Source organism: Camellia sinensis, chromosome 9 (genome assembly GCF_055761805.1).
Source record: "Camellia sinensis isolate YWXY chromosome 9, ASM5576180v1, whole genome shotgun sequence".
NCBI lineage: Eukaryota > Viridiplantae > Streptophyta > Magnoliopsida > Ericales > Theaceae > Camellia > Camellia sinensis.
This window is the reverse complement of record NC_138969.1, coordinates 198,282,541-198,306,196: the sequence shown is the minus strand read 5'-3', so window position 1 is coordinate 198,306,196 and position 23,656 is coordinate 198,282,541. Positions and strand designations below refer to the sequence as shown.

Sequence of the window (23,656 nt, the reverse complement as noted above, 5' to 3'; positions counted from 1 at the left end):
TTTTTAGTTATGATTCCTATAGAATTGAATTATTACATTTGTAATAATTAACTCCATAAATATTATAGTTTGCATACGACGATGTATACAATAAACCCTACTTTATGTAAGATTGACTAATCTATCTGATACTAATGGGCACCCTTCTTATTGTTGGGCATCTAAGAAGGCCCAACTCACAACAGGGTCCAACCCACAACCCAGGTGTTAAAGGCCCAGTAACTCTGAGAAGCCAGTGCTGGGCCAGGACCACTGGCATTCAAGCACCCAGCAGGCAGGGAGTTAGCCACGTAAGAAGACAAAGATCTTGCAAAATTATTGCACCCACATTAGTCATTTAATGAGGCCATCGTAGCATTAAATATGGTAAGATCCCTCACGCCAAAATGACAGAATCACCATAAACGATGTCAACTAGGCTATAAACTTTTGACCAATAAGACAGCTTAGAGTAGACAAAGAAATGATGAGCAAAGGGATATAAGGAAGCTTAGAGTAGTCTTCTTTTCTCTCTCTCTCAATCTGCCCCAACCTAACTTGACCGTCGTAGTGTCTGTAGGGGGACAACCCCCTCTCCTTTGGACCGTTTTGCAAACACACCCCCTTGTCTTTCAGGGCCAGTAGATCCGTTGGAAATGTGGATCAGTCTGACCCATCCTCCTCCGAAAGGAAGAGCTTCATCAGTTGGCGCCGTCTGTGGGAACTCTATTCCGAAAAGACAGTTGTGTTCATTGTCAATGGAAGGAACGCTGCTATCACCTACTTCTTACGTCAGGGTGGATAGTCACGACCAGGTCCATGGCTTCCCAACACAATGCTGGTAACCTTGAAGCTAAGTCCTCTAACCTAAATAACCTACCTCCATATTTCGCAGAACTCACCAATAGTATCAGTATAACCGACCGAGCAAAACCAGGCCTTGATTAATGCCTTACTCCAACAGGATCTCCCTGTTCCTCCTCCACAGCCACCAGACATCACTCCAAACCGAGAAAAAATCCAAGCCACCCACTCCAACCACATGCTCCTTGAGGACCTCTTCCTCCACCTTTCATCCCACAAGCTCACCTACCAAATTCGGAAGGTCTACGGCCCCCGCCTCAGGACCTATATCCCTCATCTCAGGGTTCGCATCCATTTCACCATACTCTCGTCCCTGAAGGTGAGGCTAGCAGTGTTCAACCCCCATTTCTCTCCGCGGAAACAATGTTCCTATCTGGGACGCGGAATTGTGAGCCATGAAGCTCCAACTTCAGGGGTTCATGTAGAACATGCAGAACAAACCTTCCACAACAGCCAACTCCCCCTTTCTCGCATCTATCAGGGACAAACCCATACTCTCCAAAGTTCAAAATGCCATCAATCGACACCTTCGATGGCATAACTGATCTGGTCGACCATGTGGAAGCTTACAGGCCCCTTATGATCCTCCATGCTTTTCCTGACAAAATCATATATCGTGCTTTCCTGTAACGCTCAAGGGGTTGGCACGACTATGGTTCAGTCAATTACCGCCGGACTCTGTCGCCACTTTCCAATAGCTAAGTGACTTCTTCCTGACCCAGCTGTTGAATATTCGACAAACTGATGGGGAATCATTGTGCAGCTTTGTCACCCGCTTTAATTCAAAAGCCCTCCAGGTTGAGGAGAATGATGATAAGGTCATCTTAACAGCCTTCATGGCCAGTCTGCGCCAGTCAGATTTCCTCTTCTCCCTATTCAAAAACCTTTCAACGACCATGGCCACCCTTCTTGCCAAAGCCTAGAAATACATGAACACCGAAGACTCTTTAGTAGCTTGCTAAGACTCCACACCTAAACCTTCACAACCCAAAGACAAGAGAACCTAACTGTTTCTCCTTATATTGGTCCGCCATGGCAAAACCTCACGCGTCCTCTGCCTCCTACGCTTCGCCTCCACTTCCTCTGGAGCAGGATCTCCCTCGGTCGGCCCAAGCCCTAACTTCAAGGCAAACAAAGGTGAGGGTTGGACTAGGTAATCCCATTTTAGCCCCTCTTTCTCTCTCCACTCTTTCACCTGCTTGACCCTCTTCTCCGTAGCAACATCCAACTTTGGTTCAACCTAATTGGTTGGGACTTTCCAAGTCGTATGAACTCCCCTTCTGCTGTCTGTCGACACGAAGAACCATTTTGGCCTCCACCCCTTTACCAATGAAGGTAATCCTGCCACCAACCCCCTTCCAGTTATTGCCTACTAGGTCACCCATGTCTCTTATTGCCCTGAGGCCTTGTAACATGAAAAAAATTCGTCCACTATTATCGCCTCCCCTCCGGTCGCCCGTGGCCACGCGACTGCACAAGCAAATAGAATCTTTCATGGATTCGGCATCAGTTATCCTGGGGCCACCTCTAGGCGGTTTAGCATGTCAACCACCAACTGTGGGAGAGACAGCCTCAGGCCCCTACGTAGCGCCTCTTCGTATAGCATAAACTTCGCCGGTTGTGCGTCTAACATCCTCTCCTTCGCCATTAGCAATCTCAACCCTACATTCGCCGGAATCTGGTACCTGCTATGAAATTCCTCCAAGTCCTCCTCTGTCAAGGTGGACACCTTCGTATGCCAGTGGTTCGGTGCCATTTGGCTAATCGATTAGGCTGCCGAAATCATCATCACTGGGATAGGTCGCCCCGTTTGCGCCGCCCCCCTTTCCACCAGTCTTTCCACCCTGTACTGTTCTGCCAATGCAGCCCTATTATCCACCCCTAATACATCAGACACCATGGCTGGTGCCTTGTTTTGTGCCATCTCCCTTACATTTCTATATATTGCTTCAATTATAGGGGCGAGGAAGTTCGCAATATGGTGAATTAGAGAATCAAACGAGACAAATGAAGTAAAGTCTAGAATATGTTGGTTTCTCGCAATAACGTATGCAAATCGCACAAGTTCAAAGGCCCAGGGTTTGCTTGTCCCAAGGGTCGCGATTAAAATCACCAGTTCAAAAATTCGCTAAGTTAAAATCCTCCATCTTCCCAAACCCCGCCTCCTTTGTTTACAGCCCCTTCACTTTCACCCATCCAGATTATCCTACGTGTACTGCCACGATCTCTTCTTCCTCCCTCCGTCTATTCCACTTTACATCATCACGTACTTTCCTGTACCTCGAGCCTCACGCGCCATTAATGCCTTCGCCAGTTGGTTCCTTTCCTCAACGGTTGGCCGCCACATCGGTTGGTCACCCTCCTTGTTAATCAGTCACCCCCCTCAGCAGTCGGCCACCTTCCTCCGCGATCGGCTACCACCTTGGTCAGTCGGTTGACCATCTTCCTCAGTGGTCGACCACCACATCAGTCAACCACCCTCCTCGTCGGGCGGCCACCTCCCTTCGTAGTCTGCCACCTACCTCCTCGGTCGATCACCCTCCTTGCCGGTCGGCCATCTTCCTCTTCGGCTGGTCACCCTCCTCACCGGTCAGCCACCCTCCCTAGCGGTCGGCTACTACCTCGATCTGTCACCTTCCTTCGCGGTCGGCTACCACTCATGTCGGTCGGCCACCTTCCTCAGCGATCGACCACCACATCGGTCAGCTACCCTCCTCGTCGATAGGCCACCCCCCTTAATAGTTGGCCACAACCTCGATCGGCTACCGTCCTTTGCGGTCGGCTACCACCTCGGTCGATCAACCACCTTCCTCAGCGGTCGACTATGACATCGGTCAGCCACCTTTCTCCTCGGTCGGTCACCCTCCTCGCTGGTCAGCCACATTCCTCCTTGATCGATCACCCTTCTCACTGGTCAACCACTTTCCTCTTTGGCTAATCACCCTCCTCATCGGTCCGCCACCCTCCCCAGCAGTTGACTACTACCTCAGTCGGTCACCTTCCTCCTCAGTCGGCCAACTTTGCCATTCAATCGACCACCTTCCTCCGCGGTAAACCCCGACGCTAGGTCGACCACCACACTAGTCGACTCTTTCTCTCATTTGACCACCAGATCTTTTTGGCATCTTAGAGGACTACTCTTTTCTTTCTTATTCCTTTCGTTGGATTAAAATTACACTCGAGAATGGGGGACTATTGATACTAATGGGCATCCTTCTTACTAATAGGCACCCAAGAAGGCCCAACTCATAGCGAGGTTCAACCCACAGCCCAGGTGTCAAAGGCCCAGTAACTCTGAGAAGCAAGTGCTGGGCCAGGACCACCGACATTCAAGCACCCGGCAAGCAGGGAGTTAGCCATGTAAGTAGACAAAGATCTTGTAAAGTTATTGCACCCGCATCAGTCATTTAATGAGGCCACCATAACATTAAATGCGGCAAGACCCCTCATGTCGGAGTGGTAGAATCACCATGAATGATGTCAACTAGGCTATAGACTTTCAGCCAACAAGACAATTTGGAGTGGATAAGGAAATGATGAGCAAAGGGTATAAGGAAGCTTTCGGGACACGTTAAAGGTTAAGTTTTTCCACCCCTTACTCTTCTTTTCTCTCTCTCTCAATCTACCCCAACCTAACTTGATCATCGGAGTGTCCGTCGGGAGACTACGTCCCCTTTTGGACCGTTTTGCAGGCACACCCCCTTGTCTTTCAGGGCCAGCAGATCCGTTGGAAGTGTGGATCAGTCTGACCCATCCTTTGCTGAAGGAAAGAGCTTCATCACTATCTATATTTATAGCATATATTAAGCAAAAGGGATTTATTATTAGTTTCAAAGCATTAATCTAAATTTTTTAATTTTTTTAAAAATGTGTGAACATTAAGAAATACCAATGGCATGGAAATATTAGTCCATCTAATCATATTTATAATCTTAGAATTTAAAAATCTTACTAATATAGAAAGTTTTAAAAAAAGTTATATCTAACTCATACCTACTTTGAAATTTAAAAATCTTTGAAATAAAATTTCAAATATAATTTTAGTCTTATATAATTTCAAATTTTAAAAATATTTACTTCAAAATTTTATATTTTAGTTTTTGAAACTAAACAATACATGTGGTGTAAAAAATTAAGAATTTTTTAGGTGTCAAAATATTTATAGCACATTTATTAATTAAAAAAGAAATATCGCATAATACATGTAAACATAAATTAAAAAAATACATGTATAGTGTAATTTTTTATGCCATATCAAAAAATACGTGTGTCGTCTTTATTTTTATATTTTAACCATAGCTAAGTCTTCTATTTAAAAAATAAAAAATAAAAAATAAAAATGTCTAGCATAAGATATACGTGGTATAAATTATTGGTCAATATATCTAATCTTTTTTTTGGTCAAAATTTAAAGTAAAATTTTGTAGATGAAAAATAAGAAAATTAACATATTTAAATTGCATTTAATTTGAGGTTTAAAAAAAGAGTACAAATAAAATTTATTTATCTATAATTTAAAAATATTTAAATAGAAACTATGAATGAAATTTTTAGCTATATATAATTGGTCAAACTTTAACATAACAAAAAAATTGAAAAACCTATAGGACGACATGTATTTTTATTTTATCATAATTATATTTTTATAATTTATTCTATTTTTTTCATCATTACCAATTAAATTATGACATCTATTTTTTATTAATAACATAAATATATAATTAATGACATAATAACTGCAATATATATATATATATATATAATATTCTAATGAAATAGTTAAAATTTAATATTTAATTTTAAAATTAATCTTTAAATTGTATGTGATATGCTAGTAGTATTAAACTAAAAGGGATTAATGTGATTGTAGTCACATGAATGAATGATGTAGGTGAATAGGAAGAGGTTTTGTTTGGATATTTTGGACTAAAATAGTATTAAAAGAAAAAATAAATTAAAATTAAAATAATTAATAAGATAAAATGTCATATTAAATTTATAATTATTTTATTTTTTTCTCTCGTAAATATCATATTTAATTATAAAAATATCAACTAACTTTTCAAAAATAATTATTAAAATGGGAAATTTGGCTATAAACCCCCTTTACCTTCCTTTCATTGTTAGAAGGACTAAGAAAAAAATTATACTTTCTAAACCCCCTCATAATTATAAAATCTTGCATAAAGGACAAAATTTATTATTTAAATATTTTATCAGACTATTATACCCTCACATATACACAATCCAGATACAAAATTTATCTTCTCTCTCGTCTCTCACTTCTAACCCTAGCTTTCTCCATGGCCGGACCTGTGTCATTCCTAAGCTCCGACGATCTCTCTCTGCCTCTTCTCAACTCTCCTCCTTCAACTCTCTTTCAACTGTTCATTTTCTATCTCGTCTCTCTCTTCTAATCCTAGCTTCCTTCATGGCCGGAGCTGTGGAGAACTTACAAATCGCGCTGATACATATATATATATATATATATATATATGTATGTGTGTGTGTTTGTGTGTTTTGAGATTTGAATTCGAATATATAGATTTTTGAAAGCTCAAAGTTTTAAAAATCTGAAAAATCTGTAAAATCTGAAAAATCTGAAGAACCGGGGTATGAAAAATTGAGATTTCTCGAAAATTTTTAGATTATAGGCATGATTCAAGGATTATAGGCATGATTCAATGTTTTTCAAAGTAAACATCGATTGATTCAAGGATTATAGGCCTGATTCAAAGCTCAAAACTCAAAGTTCCATCGATTTTTTAGAGTAAACATCAAATTTCATTTGATAGAACCAGAGTAAAATTTTACTCTGTATTGGTCAAAATTTCCGTAAGAATTTGCTCGTACACATATCTGTATTGGTCAAAATGAGGAGGAGAATGTTGAGTGGTGAGATAGTGTTGCTTAATCTCCCATGGATCTACCATCCATTGTATATCAGCAGTATCAATGTAGAGGACAGTTTCCTCGGTGATGGTATTCTGGAAATAAGAATTGTCTGGAGCCAAAAGGACATCTTTAGCAGTCTTGCTAGAAGATTCCCTGGGAGTACTGGATTGGCCAAATAATGGCGGAAATTCTGTATTATAGGGGTTAGAACCCCTTATACGGCCCCGTCTGGCGGAGCCCCAGCTTCTACCCTACATGAGATTTCTGCAAATATTCACGGGTAAGAAAATCAGGAAGGGAATTAGTTTCACCTTTAATATATTCAATATCAAAATCAAAAGCAGAAAGTGCAGATTGCCATGAGGCAAAAATTTGTCTTTGGGCTAAGTTAGCAACATCCTTTTTAAAGATTTGTTTGGCGGCAGAACAATCAACTCGTATTAGAAACTGTTGATTTAACAAATCATCTTGAAATTTTAGAACACATCTAACAATGGCTAAACATTCTTTTTTAATTGTCGGATATCTTTTGGCTGCATCATGCCAAATACCAGAATGAAAACGTTTACTCTGGTTCTATTGCTCTGTTTTTTTCATTTGACAGAACCAGAGTAAAATTTTACTTTTATACAGAGTAAAATTTTGCTTTTAGCTTCAGAGTCTTACAGTTTACTTATTTTTCAAAGTAAAATTTTACTTTTATACAGAGTAAAATTTTACTTTTAGTTTCAGAGTGTAAAATTTTACTCTCATGCATAGTAAAATTTTACTTTTATACAGAGTAAAATTTTACTTTCATACAGAGTAAAATTTTACTTTTAGTTTCATAGTGTAAAATTTTACTCTCATTCATAGTAAAATTTTACTTTCATATAGAGTAAAATTTTACTCTGAAATACATAGTAAAAATGTCTTAATAAGAGAGCTGATAGATATGAGGGTAATATAGTAAAAGAAACAAGTTTTAAAATATCAGGGAGTTTTGAAAGTACTTATATAATTCATGTCCTTTTGAAAGAGAAATTAGATAGTGATGAGGCTATGACCAAATCCCCTATTAAAATAATCAAAAATTAAAATAACCTATAAAAATAATCAACTTCTCAGAGGGGGCTAAGGTAATTACTGAGGTTATTATGGTAAAATGAAAAACACTGTTTCACTTGATAAGGTCTCCACTATTTCAGAGCTTTCAAAAAACACCCCAACCCCCACTCTCACACAAGCTTGAGAGGCAAATGGCTTATCATCTCTGCTCTTCCCCATCTTCTCGGCCCCCTCACGACCACCCTCTCTTCTGCAACTCTCTCTCTCCTCCATTCTCGCTCAAACCCACACCTTTTCGTCCTTCTCTCACTCTAAAACACTCCATGCACCCTTTCTCTCTCCATTCAAGAACCTCTCTCCAAATCGGTCGAGTGTCTGTTCAAGACCCAATTTCAGAAGATACCCAGAACTCAAATTCCTCTGAATTTCCAAATTCTGATGAAAAGATCAGTTCTTCGTCCAAAAGCTACATATGGGTCAATCCCAGAAGCCCCAGAGCTTCGCAGTTTCGTCGGCAATCGTACGATTCCAGGTATTCTTCTCTTGTTAGAATCGCTGAGTCTCTGAATTCATGTAACCCTACTGAGGATGATGTTTTCAGTATATTGGTTGGTTTGGGCGAGAAAATTGTAGAGCAAGACGGTGTTGTTGTTCTTAATAACATGTCCAACCCTGAAACAGCGCCTATTGTGCTAAAATACTTTCAAGGGAAACTTAAATTGAGTAAAGAAGTGATTCTTTATAATGTGACATTGAAGGTGTTCAAGAAATGTAGGGATTTAGATAGAGCAGAGAAGCTGTTCGATGAAATGCTCCAGAGAGGAGTCAAACCAGACAATGTTACATTTTCGACCATAATTAGTTGCGCTAGGTTGTCATCTTTGCCAAAAAAGGCTGTGGAGTGGTATGAGAAGATGTCGCTGTATGGTTGCGAACCCGATGATGTTAATCACGCAGTGATGATCGATGCCTATGGACGGGCTGGTAATATTGACATGGCTTTGAGCTTGTATGACCGTGCCAGAGCGGGAAAGTGGAAGATTGATGCTGTGACATTCTCAACTTTGATAAAAATTTATGGGATGTCGGGGAATTTTGATGGGTGCTTGAATGTATATGAGGAAATGAAAGCACTGCGCATTAAACCGAACTTGGTTGTATATAACACATTGTTGGATGCGATGGGAAGAGCCAAGAGACCTTGGCAAGCCAAATCTGTTTACAATGAGTTGATAAAGAATGGGTTTACACCGAATTGGGCAACCTATGCTGCACTACTTCGGGCCTATGGAAAAGTTCGCTATGGTGAAGATGGCATCAATGTGTATAGAGAGATGAAGGGGAAGGGAATGGAATTGAATGTTACCCTTTACAATACCATTTTAGCCATGTGTGCCGATGTAGGGTATATTGATGAAGCTGTTGAGATTTTTGAGGATATGAAGAGATCCGAGACTTGCAAGCCTGACAGTTGGACTTTCTCATCCTTGATTACTATATACTCCTGCAGTGCGAAAGTCTTGGAGGCAGAGGCCATGTTGAACGAGATGTTGGATGCGGGTTTTGAGCCTAATATTTTTGTCCTGACCTCACTCATTCAATGCTATGGAAAAGCAAACCGAACAGATGATGTTATTCGGACATTTAATCGTGTTTTAGAGCTAGGTATAACACCTGATGATCGGTTCTGCGGTTGTCTTCTGAATGTGATGACCCAAACACCGAAGGAAGGACTCAGTAAGATGACCAACTGCATCGAGAAGGCTAATTCAAAGCTTGGTTACGTGGTGAAACTCATCGTGGAGGATGAAAACGTAGAAAGGGAGATTTTTAGGAGGGAAGCTCATCAACTCTTTAATTCGATTTCTGCTGATGTTAAAAAAGCTTACTGCAATTGCTTAATTGATCTCTGTGTTAATCTCAACATGTTAGAGAGAGCTTGTGAGTTGTTAGACCTAGGGGTTACACTTGAGATATACATGGATATACAGTCAAAGTCTCTGACACAATGGTCTTTACACTTGAAGAGCCTCTCTCTTGGGGCAGCTCTGACTGCATTACATGTTTGGATGAATGACTTGTCCAAGGCATTGGAAAATGGAGAGGAGTTTCCATCATTGCTTGGAATCAATACAGGGCATGGGAAACACAAATATTCGGACAAAGGTTTGGCAGCAGTGTTTGAATCACATCTGAAGGAACTAAATGCTCCATTCCATGAGGCCCCTGACCAGGTTGGCTGGTTTTTGACGACAAAGGTTGCAGCCAAGTCATGGTTGGAGTCTAGATGCTCCCCTGAGCTAGTTGCTGCACAGATACTGCCCTCGTAAGGGTTTCATCTTCCAAAAGTAGCTTTTATTGTTATAAGATCTCTAGAAACAGTAAAAGGTGTGTCCAGAATTCTCCTTTCCTGTCTGTTTGCCTAATCTAACTCTCATGGTAGAGAAAAATTTTGTACTACTACTACTACTACTACTACATGCAAACAGTCCATTCACACTAGGCTGATTTATTGCTTATTTTACTTGAATGTGTCGATAGAGTTAATGAATCACCAGTGACTTGAAGGCAAGTTCTTTATCATCAATGGGTGTTATGAATATTGTTTCACAAATCTATTCTCATTTGACATCCTACTATTAGCTTAGTGGTAGCTCAGATGTTAACATGGTATTTGTCTATTTGGAGTAGTTTGCTTCTTGTGAAACACAAGGAATGGTAACAAGCACATAGAACACGTATTTGATGCCTTGCGTGATTTCCATTCAGTTAGTAGAGAATGGCTTCAACCCCTATCTATTGATTTTCTGTCGTGCATATTATGCACAAATATTACCTTCCCCAAAGACCCTGCACGAACAGGAGCCTCGTGCACTAGAATTGCCCGTTGTAATTTATGCTGTTGCTTTTTCTTTCATGTTGTGTCTTGGACTAGAGAATCATCAATTTGAGCTTTTTCCATATTTCTCGCTTTGGATGGGAGGGACAGTCAGCAACCGTCTTAACTTTGCATCCCTCCACTCATCCTCAACACAACTCAAACCCCCCAAAAAACATGATAACCTGAAAACAATATAAAAGAAAAAAGAAGTAAAATATGTTGCATTTTTCTCCCTTTTTTGGCTAATAAATCACTGGCCTAAAAAAAGAAAACCTAAAAAAAATAGTAAAATATTTGACTTCATGGTTTTAAATCCCTCTAAAGGTTGACCTTTTGCATCTCACGTGCCCTTGTTGGGGGGGGGGGGGGGGGGGGGTTTGGGTGCATTATAGAATGATGCTCTGCTTAGCTCTTTGACTCTGCAATGGTTTCAATAATAAGAAAATGTGAGTCAAATCTTATTTAAAATTTGAATCCACCCTCCCCCAAGTAGCTCAACCATACAGTTACAATGTACAACAAAACGAGTCATATATATATATATATAACAGCTATAAGATGGCCTGCACGTTAAGCTGCCGGAGACATGACATCGACAAAAGTAACACTATATATATTTGAGAGAACTTAGTCCTTGGATTCATGCACAATGGGTAACTGCATACATGTATTGCTGTCTTCACCACAGAAGAAGAGCAAAGTTCTAATCATTGATGGAGTTGAAGAAGAGTTCAAGGCATTGACTCTGGTTGAAAAAGCACCTCTGGCCCCCTACAAAGGCCATAACCTTGTACATCGTGCTCAGTCCGACTCACCATTGCCACCCAAAGCCAAGCTCAAATCCGGGGAGGTTAACTATCTCGGGCCACACTTGGGACGTCCATGTAACCCTCCATTTTTGAGGAAAGTGGTTGTTGGCAATAGTTGCAGAGGCTGGAAAGTGAAGATTGTAGTGACAAAGGAGCAGTTGGAGTTGATGATGAGCAGCGTAGAGTGCCAATCGCGAAATGTTGCAATTCAATCTTTATTGGGAAGAAAAGAGTGTCAGAAATGGCGGCCATCTTTAGCCACAATTCCCGAGTAGTAGAATTGTTTGAAAGATGGGAAAAGAATCTTTTTTTGTTACTTTTCCTTTACTGCATTCAACCCCATTTTCCATGGGGTGGTTGTGTATTTATGCTGCATAAAAATGGGAGATGGAGAGTTGTTTTTGTTTTTTGTATTTCATAATGTGATTAATTTTGGTTTTGGTGGTCAAGAGAGAAGGTTTAGAATAATATCATAAGAAACAGTTTCATGAGCTCAATTCTCCTTTGTAAATGATTCTGTATCATAGTATATAAAGACATAAACATGGCTGGCTTGGATCAGTAATGAGAGGAATTCAATAAAAACATTTTAAATATTCTTCCATAGCAAAAATGTTCTGGTTTCATCTGTTAAAAAAAAAAACAAAAAAAAATTCAATTTTTGACCAATAACTTTTCCCAGTGTTTTCCATTTCTACATAGCGCCTAATTAGGTGTTTATCTGTTTTCCCCATATCTTATCCATTCATTTGTATTCTGTATCCGATTATGTGATTGGTTTATGTGTTCATAGCAAGAACTGTTTCCATATCCCACATTGTTTTGCTATCTAACACACCAAACAGTTAGCCATGGAAATTCACAAATACAATCAATCAAACATTGTTTTGAATATATCATTTGTGCAAATCTCAAGCGGGGAATGACTCCAATAAACATCATACCCAGGATGTTACAAAGTCACCTTCCCTATTTTCAAACCAAATCGGAACATTATTTCAACTCTTTAGCATCACTCAAATGTTATTCATACGCTGTTGATAAAGCACTACTGATTTGCAGTCCCTACAACTTCAACTTCAACTTCGTCTCACCAATGGTATCTTCAAGATGATTTCGTAACCCTAGTACAGTTGAAACCAACCAAAGCGGTTAATAATGACATTTGAACAGCATTCCCAAAATCATAAATTCTGTTTGGCAGGTTAGAAAATCAAAACCAAGCTAACAGAAACAATCACATCGGTGCAGGGAAAATTTTACTGACCTTTTCAAGGAGTCTGTGTTTCTAATCTTTTTGTTATCTTCCATCTTAACCAACACTGATTCCTTCTCTCTCGTGGCTGCTTCTCTTTTCATTTTCTTAAACTCTACTTCAATCGCTTTTGTCAATGTGTCAACCTTCTTCATGAGCATCTAGAAATCAAAGTAGCACATAGATTCAATAGTGAGAGGAATAAGTCCACGAACACAGAAACCGGTCACAGAACAGATTGTGTAAAATCTTGTCTATTCATGTGTATTCTGTGATCGGTTTCTGTTTTCTTAGCAGAACTGTGTTGAGAGATACTTCACCTTGAGTTCTTCATCTTTAGCATTCAAAGTACCATCTTTTGCCTCGCAAGACTTCCTTAAGGAGATGACCTCTTTCTGAAGCCTATCATACAAAAACCCCGAAACCACATCATCACTATTACATCCTTTAGTATGTGACTCTCCATTGCCTCCATTTTTCATTTTGAAGTCCCCTGAAACCGCAATTTCATTGTCCTTAAACTTACCAACATTCACAGTGGTGTTTTCATTGATCTCCTTGTTTTCTTTTTCGCCACTGTCAACAACCTTACTTCTAGATGCCCATATACTTTTCCTCAGCAAATTTTCTCCTGAGCCATGTTTCTTTTTCAAGCTATTAACTTGTTTCAGTTCTCCGTTAGCATCATTAGTCACTTCATTTTCTATATTTGGCTGCCTCAGAGGAGAGCTTTTCCTAATGGTGGAAGCTCTTGGCTGTGATGTAGATAGCTTCTTTAAAGCATTGTTGCTTGATAAGAACGCAAAGATGTGATTTGATTTTCCAGGTTTTGGAGACCCACAAAATGCATTAGGATTGGCCGAGAAACTTGACACGTGCTTTAATCCTTCTTCCAAGGTCTTTAGCCTCAACTTAAGTTTGTCCTGTCGAGCAAATTCACATCAATGGGGACAATTTTATGATTTGGTTTCGTTTTTAGTATCTGTTTTTTGAAAATACTAAAAACTAATTTACCTTGATTTGTGCTTCTGCATTAGCTGTCCTCTCTGATATTACTAACTTGTCTCTTAGCCGTTGCATCTCTGCCTGCAAAACTCACAAAATTCATTATGCTGAAATAAAGATTTTAAACCAAAAAAAAATGTTAGAAATACATGTTTAAAATGAATATTTCCTTGCGTATATGAGATTTTTTGAACTGGGAATTTGAGCAAAAAATTGTGTTCACACGAATATTTGTCATACCTGCAACAACCTTCTCTCTTCGAGCCATTGCTTGACAGGCATAACTTTGTCGTTCTCATCCTTCCACTCATTAGCCACCACAGTCGCAACTCGGTTTGCTGAAACTTTAACTCTCGCTAGCTCCCTTTCCTGTATCCGCTTCTCCTCCTAGAATAACGTGAACAAGCACAATCAGCATTCAAATCAGCACATATCAGTAATCCAATGCGAAAACACCTAATCTTACATGTAATTCAGAAATCTGTCGCTGGTAGTCACGAATAGCATTGGCAGCTGCACCACCGGCTAGAATAGCCTCCTCAAGTTCTTTGATGGTTTGGGTAAGCTTTTCGACCTCTAAAACCTTTTGACGATTGGTTTTATCAAGGATCCTGTTCTCCTCCTGCATATTAATTCACTTAAATTGAGAAAATTACTCGAAATTTAGTAATTACTTCAAGGAAAGAATTTTTTTGTTGAAAACCGTACCTGGCAAATTTCAATCTGTCTCTTCAGTTCAAAGTTATGGTTTTGAACCTCCTCAACTATTAAAGCTCTTTCAAGTGCACTTCTCAAAATCTTTTCTGCTTCAAGCAGAGCTGCTTCTTTAGACTTAGAGAGTCGTTCCAAGGCCTTTTTATCTTCTTGCAGTGCTGCAATCTGAGAAAGCCAAAGGAAACATTACAGAAAATGGACAAAAAAAAAACAAAAACAAAAACAAAAAAACAAAAAGAAAAAGAAATAGCAAGAACAACTAAATATGTTGTTTTTTTTTGGTGAATACTAAATATGTTGTTGATCTTCATTTTTGTACCTGATTTTTGAACATTTTAATGTCGGCCTCAAGAGGAGCGATGACAGATTCAATAGGGATAGAATCGTCATCCTTTTGATTTGCGTGCACCCTTCTAAGAGTTGCTTCTGCAGCGTACTGCGCAGCCAATGCTTCTTTTTTCTCACTTGTTAGTTTCTTGATTTCAAGGTTCTGCATTTATCGGATTTTGACAAAAATGAGCATAGAAGCCTAGCAGATAAAGCTATGGCTTTAAGACAATGACATACCTTTTGATCAAGAAGCTTTTCAGCGAAACTCAGCTTCTTGTCCAATTTATTAAATTCATTTGTAAGCTGGAAAAACACATGTAATGGTTTAAATGGAAACCGCAAAATTTCAAGTTTTTAATTCACTCTCCAGACTAGAATTTGTATCGTATCTGTGATCAAAATTTGTAATTATATATACTTAAATTCCACTCAGTACCTCTTCTATAGCTTTGTCCTTCAGGACTTCAGTTGCTCTTAACGCTTTGATTTCGCTTTGAGAATCTCCCAACTCCCTATCCTTCTCTGAAATATGGGTGAAAAATGATTATAATGAGATATACTGAGAAGAAAAAATAAAGAAAAGAGAAGAAATTATTTCTTCCTATTTTTAAAACTCCCTCTACTTGTGCAAGTCTAATGTTGTTTTTCACTAGAATCTCCGGAAGCCAAGGCCAACTATTGTTTTCCAAAAGTGTTTTTTAGCAACCTCATCTTAGTTTTTCAATTCATCTGCTCAAAACCAGGAGTTCCTAATCTCATGAAACAAAGTCACTTCATTCGACAGAAGAGAATGAGAAGCTTAATCTTTCTCTCTGAAGCAAAACGAGCATTGCTTTTTATCACTTTTCAATATAATATCTCTAAATCTGGTACAGATTATCCCCTTTAAGCTGCTAAACACATTTAGTTCTGTCCAAAATAACAGGCCAAAAATGTATTTCTTCCCTTCGCAATCAACATCATTGCCCTCCCTAGATCCTGCTCTAGCGGAGTACATTGACCTTCCCAAATCCTTCTTTAACGGAAGTCTTGTGCACTAAATCTCCTTTTTAAAATGGATACATGTCATGAATAAAAATGCCACAACTCCAAATTACATTTTAACTAGATAAATGGCAATCAATTATGTGGCCACACCATCTCTTGACATGCAGGCCTACCTAAATGCCAATATAGATTATGTGTCACTATCAGAAGTCCTAGGACCACTTCAACTATCACTAAAAGACCAGTGAACTGTGCATGATGTCCATGGAAATGGGCAATTGGAAGGTGGGAAGACTTAATTAAGAGCAAATATGTACAGTGTTCACCTTTAATGCTGTGTTTGGTTGGGGGATTTGGGGAGAGATTTGAAAAGGAAAATGGAAAAGGTAGGTGAAATGTGAATAAAACATTCCTATATTTCACCTAGTTTCACACACCTTTTCCCTTTCCCTTTCCAAATCCCAACCCAAATCCCCGAACCAAACAGTCTCCCTCGATAATGTTTAGTCAACACAGTTGGGATGGGATAACATGTGGCTTATTTCAGCGCATTATGGATTAAAAAAATAGTTTATCATTTTTGTCCATTTCTTTGGTGTTTCCTAAAAAATTTATGTTTGCATCACATTTGGTATGATGGAAATCAAAGTATATGAAAAATATTTTGTGATCAACCAAAAATAATTTTTGAGCAAACACTTTGTTTTACTTTTTAAAAGTGATTTTTTTTTTTTTCTAGATGAAAACTACCATCACCCTCACTGCCAGTCCCACCAAAATTTATAAAATTCTCATTAGTCCCATACAACATTAAATATTTATAAGACAAATTAGTATTTTGACCTTTCAGAATATATATACTTTTACTTCAACCCTCTCAAATTTCACAAAAACCTCAATAGTCTCATGTAATTTTTTAGTATTGATTAAAAAAACAGCATTTTGGCCCCACAAAATTGTATATAATTTTTTGGGTTAATTATAAAAAAAAATGCCCAAGGTTTCACCGTTTTTCACTTTAAACTCCAATATTTCAATTTCGACAAATTAAATGCTGGAGTTCCATCACTATTTCAATTTGCCCCATTCGTCCACCTCCATCTATGTAAGATAACGAAAGGGGTTTAAAGTGAAAAACACTGGAATTTAAAATGAAAAACACAAGGAACCTTGGGGTTTATTTTGTAATTAACCCTTTTATTTTATTTTTTTGTTTTTACTGATTTTAATTTTAAAAAAATTGTTAATTACACAAAAAACCCCAAGATTTTACTCATTTTTCACCTTAAACCCTAATGTTTCAATTTCAACAAATTAAACTCTGGAGTTCCATCTGTGTTTCAATTTGCCCCCTTCGTCCATCTCCGTTTGTGTAAGGTAATGGAGAGTTTAAAGTGAAAAACACTTGGATTTAAAATGAAAAATGCATGAAACCTTGGGTTTTTTTTGTTGTTGTTGTAATTAAACTAATTTTTTACTTTGACCCTTTCAAAATTAAAGAATTTTGCTGTGGCCCCATTTTACACAATTTATGGGCCCCATTGCCTCCACCACCACCATGCAAAAGTGACTCAGTCAGTAACACAGTCGCCTAGGGCCAACAAGAAAATTTTTAAAAATTATTATTGTCAGAGGTTCTAAATTTTCAAAAACTCAGTTAGATAAAGTTTTATTTTGATATTTAACCTGTAACCTTAAAAAACTTTAGGCCTCCATTGCCGCCAACAACACATTAATACCATTACTGCCAGAATCACTGGCACATTAAAATCACAATTAAACACTAAATTAAAAAAAAATATATTATGCAAAATAATTTTCACCAAAGTAAACGAAGTATAATAATATGTTAATTGGCTCTCTCAATCATAAGTCTGTATCCTTTGTGGTTTAGTATTGGAACAATTATCTGGTCACCAAATACAGCAATCCAAATAAGTGAATAACTAAAACATCCTCAATTCCTCAGTACCTAACACAAACACACACACACAGAGAGAGAGAGAGAGAGAGAGAGAGACCTTTGAGTTGGTCGTGCAATCTATTGAGCTCTAAGACAAGAGGGTCAGGGTGAGCAAGAGGAACAGGAAGCTCTTCACCAATTTCCACCATTCCCAACATTTCTTTTTTTTGCTCACTTTCTTTGTTTTTGGTTGGTTCTCTTTTGGTGATTTTGCAAATGCAAAGTACACAAACCCAATAATGACAACCAAATCAAGGTTTATGGGTTTAAATAAGAAGAGGGTGGATGTGAGAGAGAGAGAGAGAGAGAGTCCAATCTTTAAGGAATTGACCACAAAGAGAGGGATGATGGACTTCCCTTGCTATGAAGCAAAATTTGAAAGTAACAAATCACAAGCCAGCCCAGCCGGCTTCCCACCCCCCTCCCTCCAGCCGTTACTTTTTTAATTATGTCTTTATCCTACTTTATTATATAGATATAATATAATTAAGAAATAAAAATCATCATTTGTCTCTTATAATTTTCAAAACACATTCTTCATTTCAACTTTCTTGTTTATTTATTTATTTATTTTTTGTCAAAAGAAGGAAGAGAAACTGTATTCATAATAAGAAAACTCGAATTCAAGCGTCACGCTTGATAAAATAGTGTCTCATTAATCTTAATTTCAAATGTTTTTCTAGATTGTAATTCATAGACCCTGATTCATCTTATAAGTGAAATTCTTTTTCTTTTTTTTCTTTTTATTTGGTACTACATTTATACTTTTGGGTATAACTTTTGTTAAATGCTGTGTTTTTAAGCTAATGTAACGTTTTATGTCTGAAACATATAATTATATTGGTTTAAATGTTACATAATGAGGAAGATTGTGCAAGAAATCTACTTGTGTGGTTATAGCGTTTCAATTTTTTATTTTCTATCACAAGGGTGTCCAGAGCTTTGTGGTATGGGATGGGGTGGGGTGGGGTGGGGGGATGGAATAAATGTATGGCTGCAGCTAGGATTAACAAACTAGAATTGTAAAATTTAGAATTACATCCATAATTGTTGTGGTTTCACTATGATTAAGAATGTTATAAGCAAGATAACCACATATATGCCTCTTCCCTCAACTACATATGCATAAAATTAGAATAGAAGCTTTTATTTGCACACCACGCATAATTATGTTTTTTTTTTTTTTTTTCTTTTGCTATTTTTTCTTTTTCTTAATCTTCATAATTTAGTTTCCATAATATCTTTATTTTTAATCTTCAATCTTTCATCCTAACCCTAATCCCAGCCTTTACTATAAAGCCACCCCTCCCCTCACCACCTCCCAAGCCTTTCCCTAACCCTATCATCCTTCCTCCTCTCCTTCCACCCACAACATTTCCTGTCGCCTCCTCTTAGGTCTTTCTTAACCCTATTGTCCTTCTTTAGTCCATTTCTTCCAATGCCACCACCACCCCCTCCTTCTTGCCAATCCCCTCCTCAAACCTAGCACTACCATCACAATCCAACCCCTCTAATACCACCATGTCAAAAAGGTTTTCAAAGGCAGAAAAAGAAGAACGTGGTGTTCACAAGGAATGGAGAGGGGCAAGTTTATGTGTTGGGATGGTGGAATAGATTGGGGCAATGCCCAAGGTGGGAATAAGGGGGTTGCAATGGTTCTGGAGAAAGGGTAGAGTGGCTGCAGTGGTGGGAAAAGGTGACGAGAAGGCGTGGAATCATGGTATAGGGTTGGTGGAGAGGGAGATTACGATGGTGGAGGGTTAGAGAGAGGGGGTCATGGTGGTAAGGGGCTTATGAGTAGGTAGTGGTAGCTAGGGGTGTAAATTTGGATCGGCCCGGCCCGGCCCGACTCATGTCAAGCCTCGCAAGCTCCTGCCAAAATTTGGGCTAGGTCGGGCCGAGCTGGCACACATGCCAAAAAATTAGACCCAGGCCCAACCCTAGGCCTAAGAGTATTCGGGCCTTGGGCCTAGGCCTAACCTAGGGCTTAGGCTGGGTTTAGGTGGGCCTAACCAATTTTTTTTTGTTTTTTTAATTTTTTTCTACTAAAATTTTATTATTTTCCACTAAAAAAGACATTGGGCTTCAAGCGGGTCGGGCCTTGAATGGGTCTTAAGCGGGCGAATGGGCTGGGCTGAGCTTCAAAATAATGGCCTAGGCCCTAGCCCAGGTGCTTGGGCTGGGCTCGGGCTCGGACCCAAACGGGTCAGGCCCATCCAGGGCCGCGGGCGAGCTTCGGGCCACCCACAGGCCGCAGGCCATTTTACAATCCTAGTGGTAGCTAATGATAGAAGTAGTGTGATAGCTGAAGTTATTAGTTGGTCTAAAGGCAACGCCACGTGGTATTTCATATTCATTATGATTGGTGGAGGAGATGGGGCCTATGATTTTGTGTTGGGTGATTGGAAAACATGAAGAGTTATGATTGTTTGTGATTGATTAGGGACATAGTCATGTGGTATTCCTGGACCACCTAATAATTTTTTGTGATAGCTAGGGTTTGTGTAGACGATGGTTTGTGCTATTGTCCAAAATGATAATTTGCTTGAGGGACAAAATTATAATAAAAAATTCAAAAAAAAAAAATGTGTGCACTTAAAGGAAGGGTGATGTGCAAATAGAAGCTCTCAATTAGTACATGTCGCAAGTATAAAAATATTAGAATATCTTTACTCCAATTAATGTTCAATATTTATCCACATACCGTTCCAAACTTGGAGTGAAGAACTAGGTTATCAAAAACATGAGAAATGAAAAGACATATGATGTTCATACCAGTTTGATGAATCTGAAATATTCTATGACAATGTTGGTTGTTAGCATTCAATGGTAGGTGCAAATCTTGAGAACCTTCTAGGATTGTGGTGTAGCTTGGGTGACAAGTGAGACTTTAACTTTGGATATTTATAAAACCTTCTGTGGTAAGCTTAATAAATATAGTCTTACCATACATAATAATTGCAAAAGAATATAAGTAACAGAAGAAAGCTCTTGTTTAGGAATAATTCCATTGCTTGCGCGCTAAATTCTCCTAAAACAATGGTTAGTGACTAAAGTTGGAGCTATTTCAAACAGGGTTTGGATTGAAACTAAGAAAATGAGGTGTAATTGAAAGGACTCATGAAGTGGCTTAAAAGTAGAATATAAACTTAAGATAAATTAAAAAGAAGAGAAAAACTTCACATCTTTGCTTGCAAGTATATGAAGAGAAAATTTCACATCTTGATGACACACTTGCCATTTGGCATTTTTGAAGCATATTTGTTTTGGGGTTAGAAACGAAGGGAAGGAGAATCCACCACAAGTTCACAAACACCCTCGAAAACCCGGCTTTAAATTAGAAAGAGCACGACAAAATTGTAAATATGGATCCGAATAATCAAAGTGGTTATTGATTAAGAAGTGGGGTTTTTCATTGTTGATGATGCTAGTTTAATCTCTAATGGAATGCCCACTAACCACTGTTTTATGAAAGTGATGTGAAATGGGATCATGCTAAGCTGTATGAGAAATGTGTGTCTATCATCGTTTGAGTAGGTAAACTATGGTCGAAAAGTGGTTATACATATACCTCAACCTAATAAAATTGTTATGGGAAATTCTAATGTGGACACGCTTAAAAAATGTATATTATTTATACTGTTAGTTATGTTATTTATTTATTTTTTATAATTATTTTTTTTTAATTATGACATTATTTTAATTGTGATTCATGAGATCTTTAATTATAACTTATATTATGTTTAGTTATGACATTTTTTTTTTTTACTTATGATTAAAAAATATGAAATTATGTCAATTTTTTAAAAATTATAAAATGCATATGGTATACACAATTTAAACTAAGATGTCACACATAAGCATGCATGTAGGGATGTCATGTTAGGGTCCATTTTTATCGGACGCCGTTAAATGAAGGTCCATGGTCTATGAAACAAAAACCAATATCATATGATCTAATTAAAGGTTGTTTTAGGTATGGCGTATTAATTATTATTATTATTATTATTTTGTTATAAAAATATGTAAAAAATAGAGAGTTGATGTGACTAAAATAAGCCGATAAATAATTAATTTGTGATGTTGTCAAACTAAGCCTAAGTAAGAGCATCTCCAATGATTTGCCCTTGGAGCTATTGCTATAATTTGGTAGCTAAAGAAGAAAAGTGGTGCTCCAATGGTCACGTATGGAAGCTGCCATATGTGCCAACTCAGGCAAAACCTCCCTCCCTCCCTCCCAGCAAAATAGATAAACTTTTATAAAATTGTTAATTTTGCAAAACTAAACACAGAAACTAGTATATTCGGGATGACTGACCAGTTGTTTGAATAAATCAGTTTCTGTGTTTGATTCTACCAAAATAACATCTAACCATTAGAGTACCATTGCTATAATTGTACCATTTTTTACTATTCATTATCAAATTGTAGCAATAGTTATGCTATTATAGCATTTGTCATTTGAGATGCTTTAATAGATTCAACAGTGTAGTTGGTTTGGTCTCGTTAAGAAACAGACTATTTTAATAATCTTTTCACTTCTTATGAAAAGTAATGTAAAAAAATAGAAAGAGTGATATGACAATTTATAATGACTTTTTAATTTTTTGACTAAAATACTTAGTCTCCAAACATGACCTAAGACTCCCTCAACCCAGTAAGAGATCAGTAGTTTGTCTCTACATATATGAATAAAAAAAGCTAAGAATAATAGCTAATTACTTGTAATCTAATGACATCATCCTAACCCTCGAAATATTAGGGATTCAAATATTGTTAAAAATATATTGTAGTTTTTTATTCACTCTTGTATAGAGAAATTTACATTTTAAATTAATTTGAACTATATATTTATTTTTTTAATAAATTTTTGAAGATAAATTATATGTACCTTACGAAACTCGTCACAAAAGCCTCATTGGTAAACATCTAAATTTTTTGAAATTAAGATGCTTTGCAATAGTCCATTCTTAATGTTGCAATGGTGGGTTAAGAGCACAAAAAATTAAAACATTTAAGTCATTAAAATGATTAGAAAAAATTAAAAATGTCATTAAAAAAAGCCAATAACAAACCCACACTTCATCTTGTAATGATTAAGTTTGAACTTTTAAACCACCCTAATCGGAATGAATTATTGTTGAGAGTCCTAATCCCAATTTTTTGAAATCGACATGAATCAGTTTCAGTAGAATTTTTAAGCGCAACCATTATATCTTGCTAATATTCAAGGGGGCCAATAAATGTAAATCATAATACAAAAGACAGAAATTAAAACAACATATGACTAAGTGTTACATTGTCGTCACTACACACTCTTGGTTTGTCCTGGAAATGTATATATCCTCAACTGCTACCGAAAGAGAGATGCTCATGATTGCATATCAACACTATGCGCAGCAGCCCCAAATGTAATCATACAAAAAAAGATATACTTTGTGATGGCAAAGAAATTTTAGGCACACAAAATTCAAGTGAGAGAGACATATTAATCTATAATTTTGATAGAACTGTTCTAAGTATAGAGAAAAAACAAGACACATAATACATAAATGTAAGATAAAAATTATTTATATTTATATATTTATAGATTCTATATTCAGTTCTCTCTGTACACTTAAATTTTTTTTTTTTCAATAACAATTCTCCTTTTGATAAAGCATAATATATGTGCGGGAAAAAAATAAACCTTCTCGTATAATCCTGTTGATCAAGTCTGCGCTCCTCCGTACGTCGTTGCTTTATCACCTGAAAACACAAACGTGAGTTAGCCGGCGGGTGTGTGCCGGAAACCTCTCCGATGCCTAAGTCAGCAAGTCTTGACAAATAGACAAAAGCTCTGTGTATTCAGAAAACAAAGTTGTGTTACCTCTCCAGAGGTGATGTTTGCGAGCTTTTATAGGTTTTGCGTGGCACAATCCTAGTAG

The 23,656-nt window shown here is 37.7% G+C and overlaps 2 protein-coding genes across 2 annotated transcripts; one reads left to right on the top strand and one right to left on the bottom strand.

Annotated features, from left to right (window-relative positions):
- The first annotated feature begins 7,908 nt into the window (after positions 1-7,908).
- SVR7 (pentatricopeptide (PPR) repeat-containing protein) lies at positions 7,909-10,399 on the top strand. Its single transcript, XM_028215696.2, has one exon. It carries the CDS (start codon positions 7,977-7,979, stop codon positions 10,113-10,115), a length of 2,139 nt encoding a protein of 712 aa, XP_028071497.2. The 5' UTR covers positions 7,909-7,976; the 3' UTR covers positions 10,116-10,399.
- Positions 10,400-12,341: 1,942 nt separating this feature from the next.
- Positions 12,342-20,552, bottom strand: MAP70-5 (microtubule-associated proteins 70-5). Its single transcript, XM_028215697.2, has 11 exons — positions 17,788-20,552; positions 15,216-15,301; positions 15,017-15,082; positions 14,769-14,939; positions 14,444-14,614; positions 14,202-14,357; positions 13,976-14,122; positions 13,745-13,816; positions 13,051-13,653; positions 12,743-12,891; positions 12,342-12,599 (listed from the first exon to the last, which is right to left on the bottom strand). Exons 1-11 carry the CDS (start codon positions 17,885-17,887, stop codon positions 12,581-12,583), a joined length of 1,740 nt encoding a protein of 579 aa, XP_028071498.2. The 5' UTR covers positions 17,888-20,552; the 3' UTR covers positions 12,342-12,580.
- Positions 20,553-23,656: the final 3,104 nt, after the last annotated feature.

Bases quoted from the DNA above. Each gene is read 5' to 3' on its own strand.
- SVR7 (XM_028215696.2), top strand. From the start codon at position 7,977: ATGGCTTATCATCTCTGCTCTTCCCCATCTTCTCGGCCCCCTCACGAC.
- MAP70-5 (XM_028215697.2), bottom strand. From the start codon at position 17,887: ATGTTGGGAATGGTGGAAATTGGTGAAGAGCTTCCTGTTCCTCTTGCT. The intron at 14,940-15,016 runs GTATGTCATTGT...CGATAAATGCAG, and splicing joins AAAAGCTTCTTGATCAAAAG to AACCTTGAAATCAAGAAACT. The intron at 13,654-13,744 runs GTAAATTAGTTT...TTTGCTCGACAG, and splicing joins ATGCAGAAGCACAAATCAAG to GACAAACTTAAGTTGAGGCT.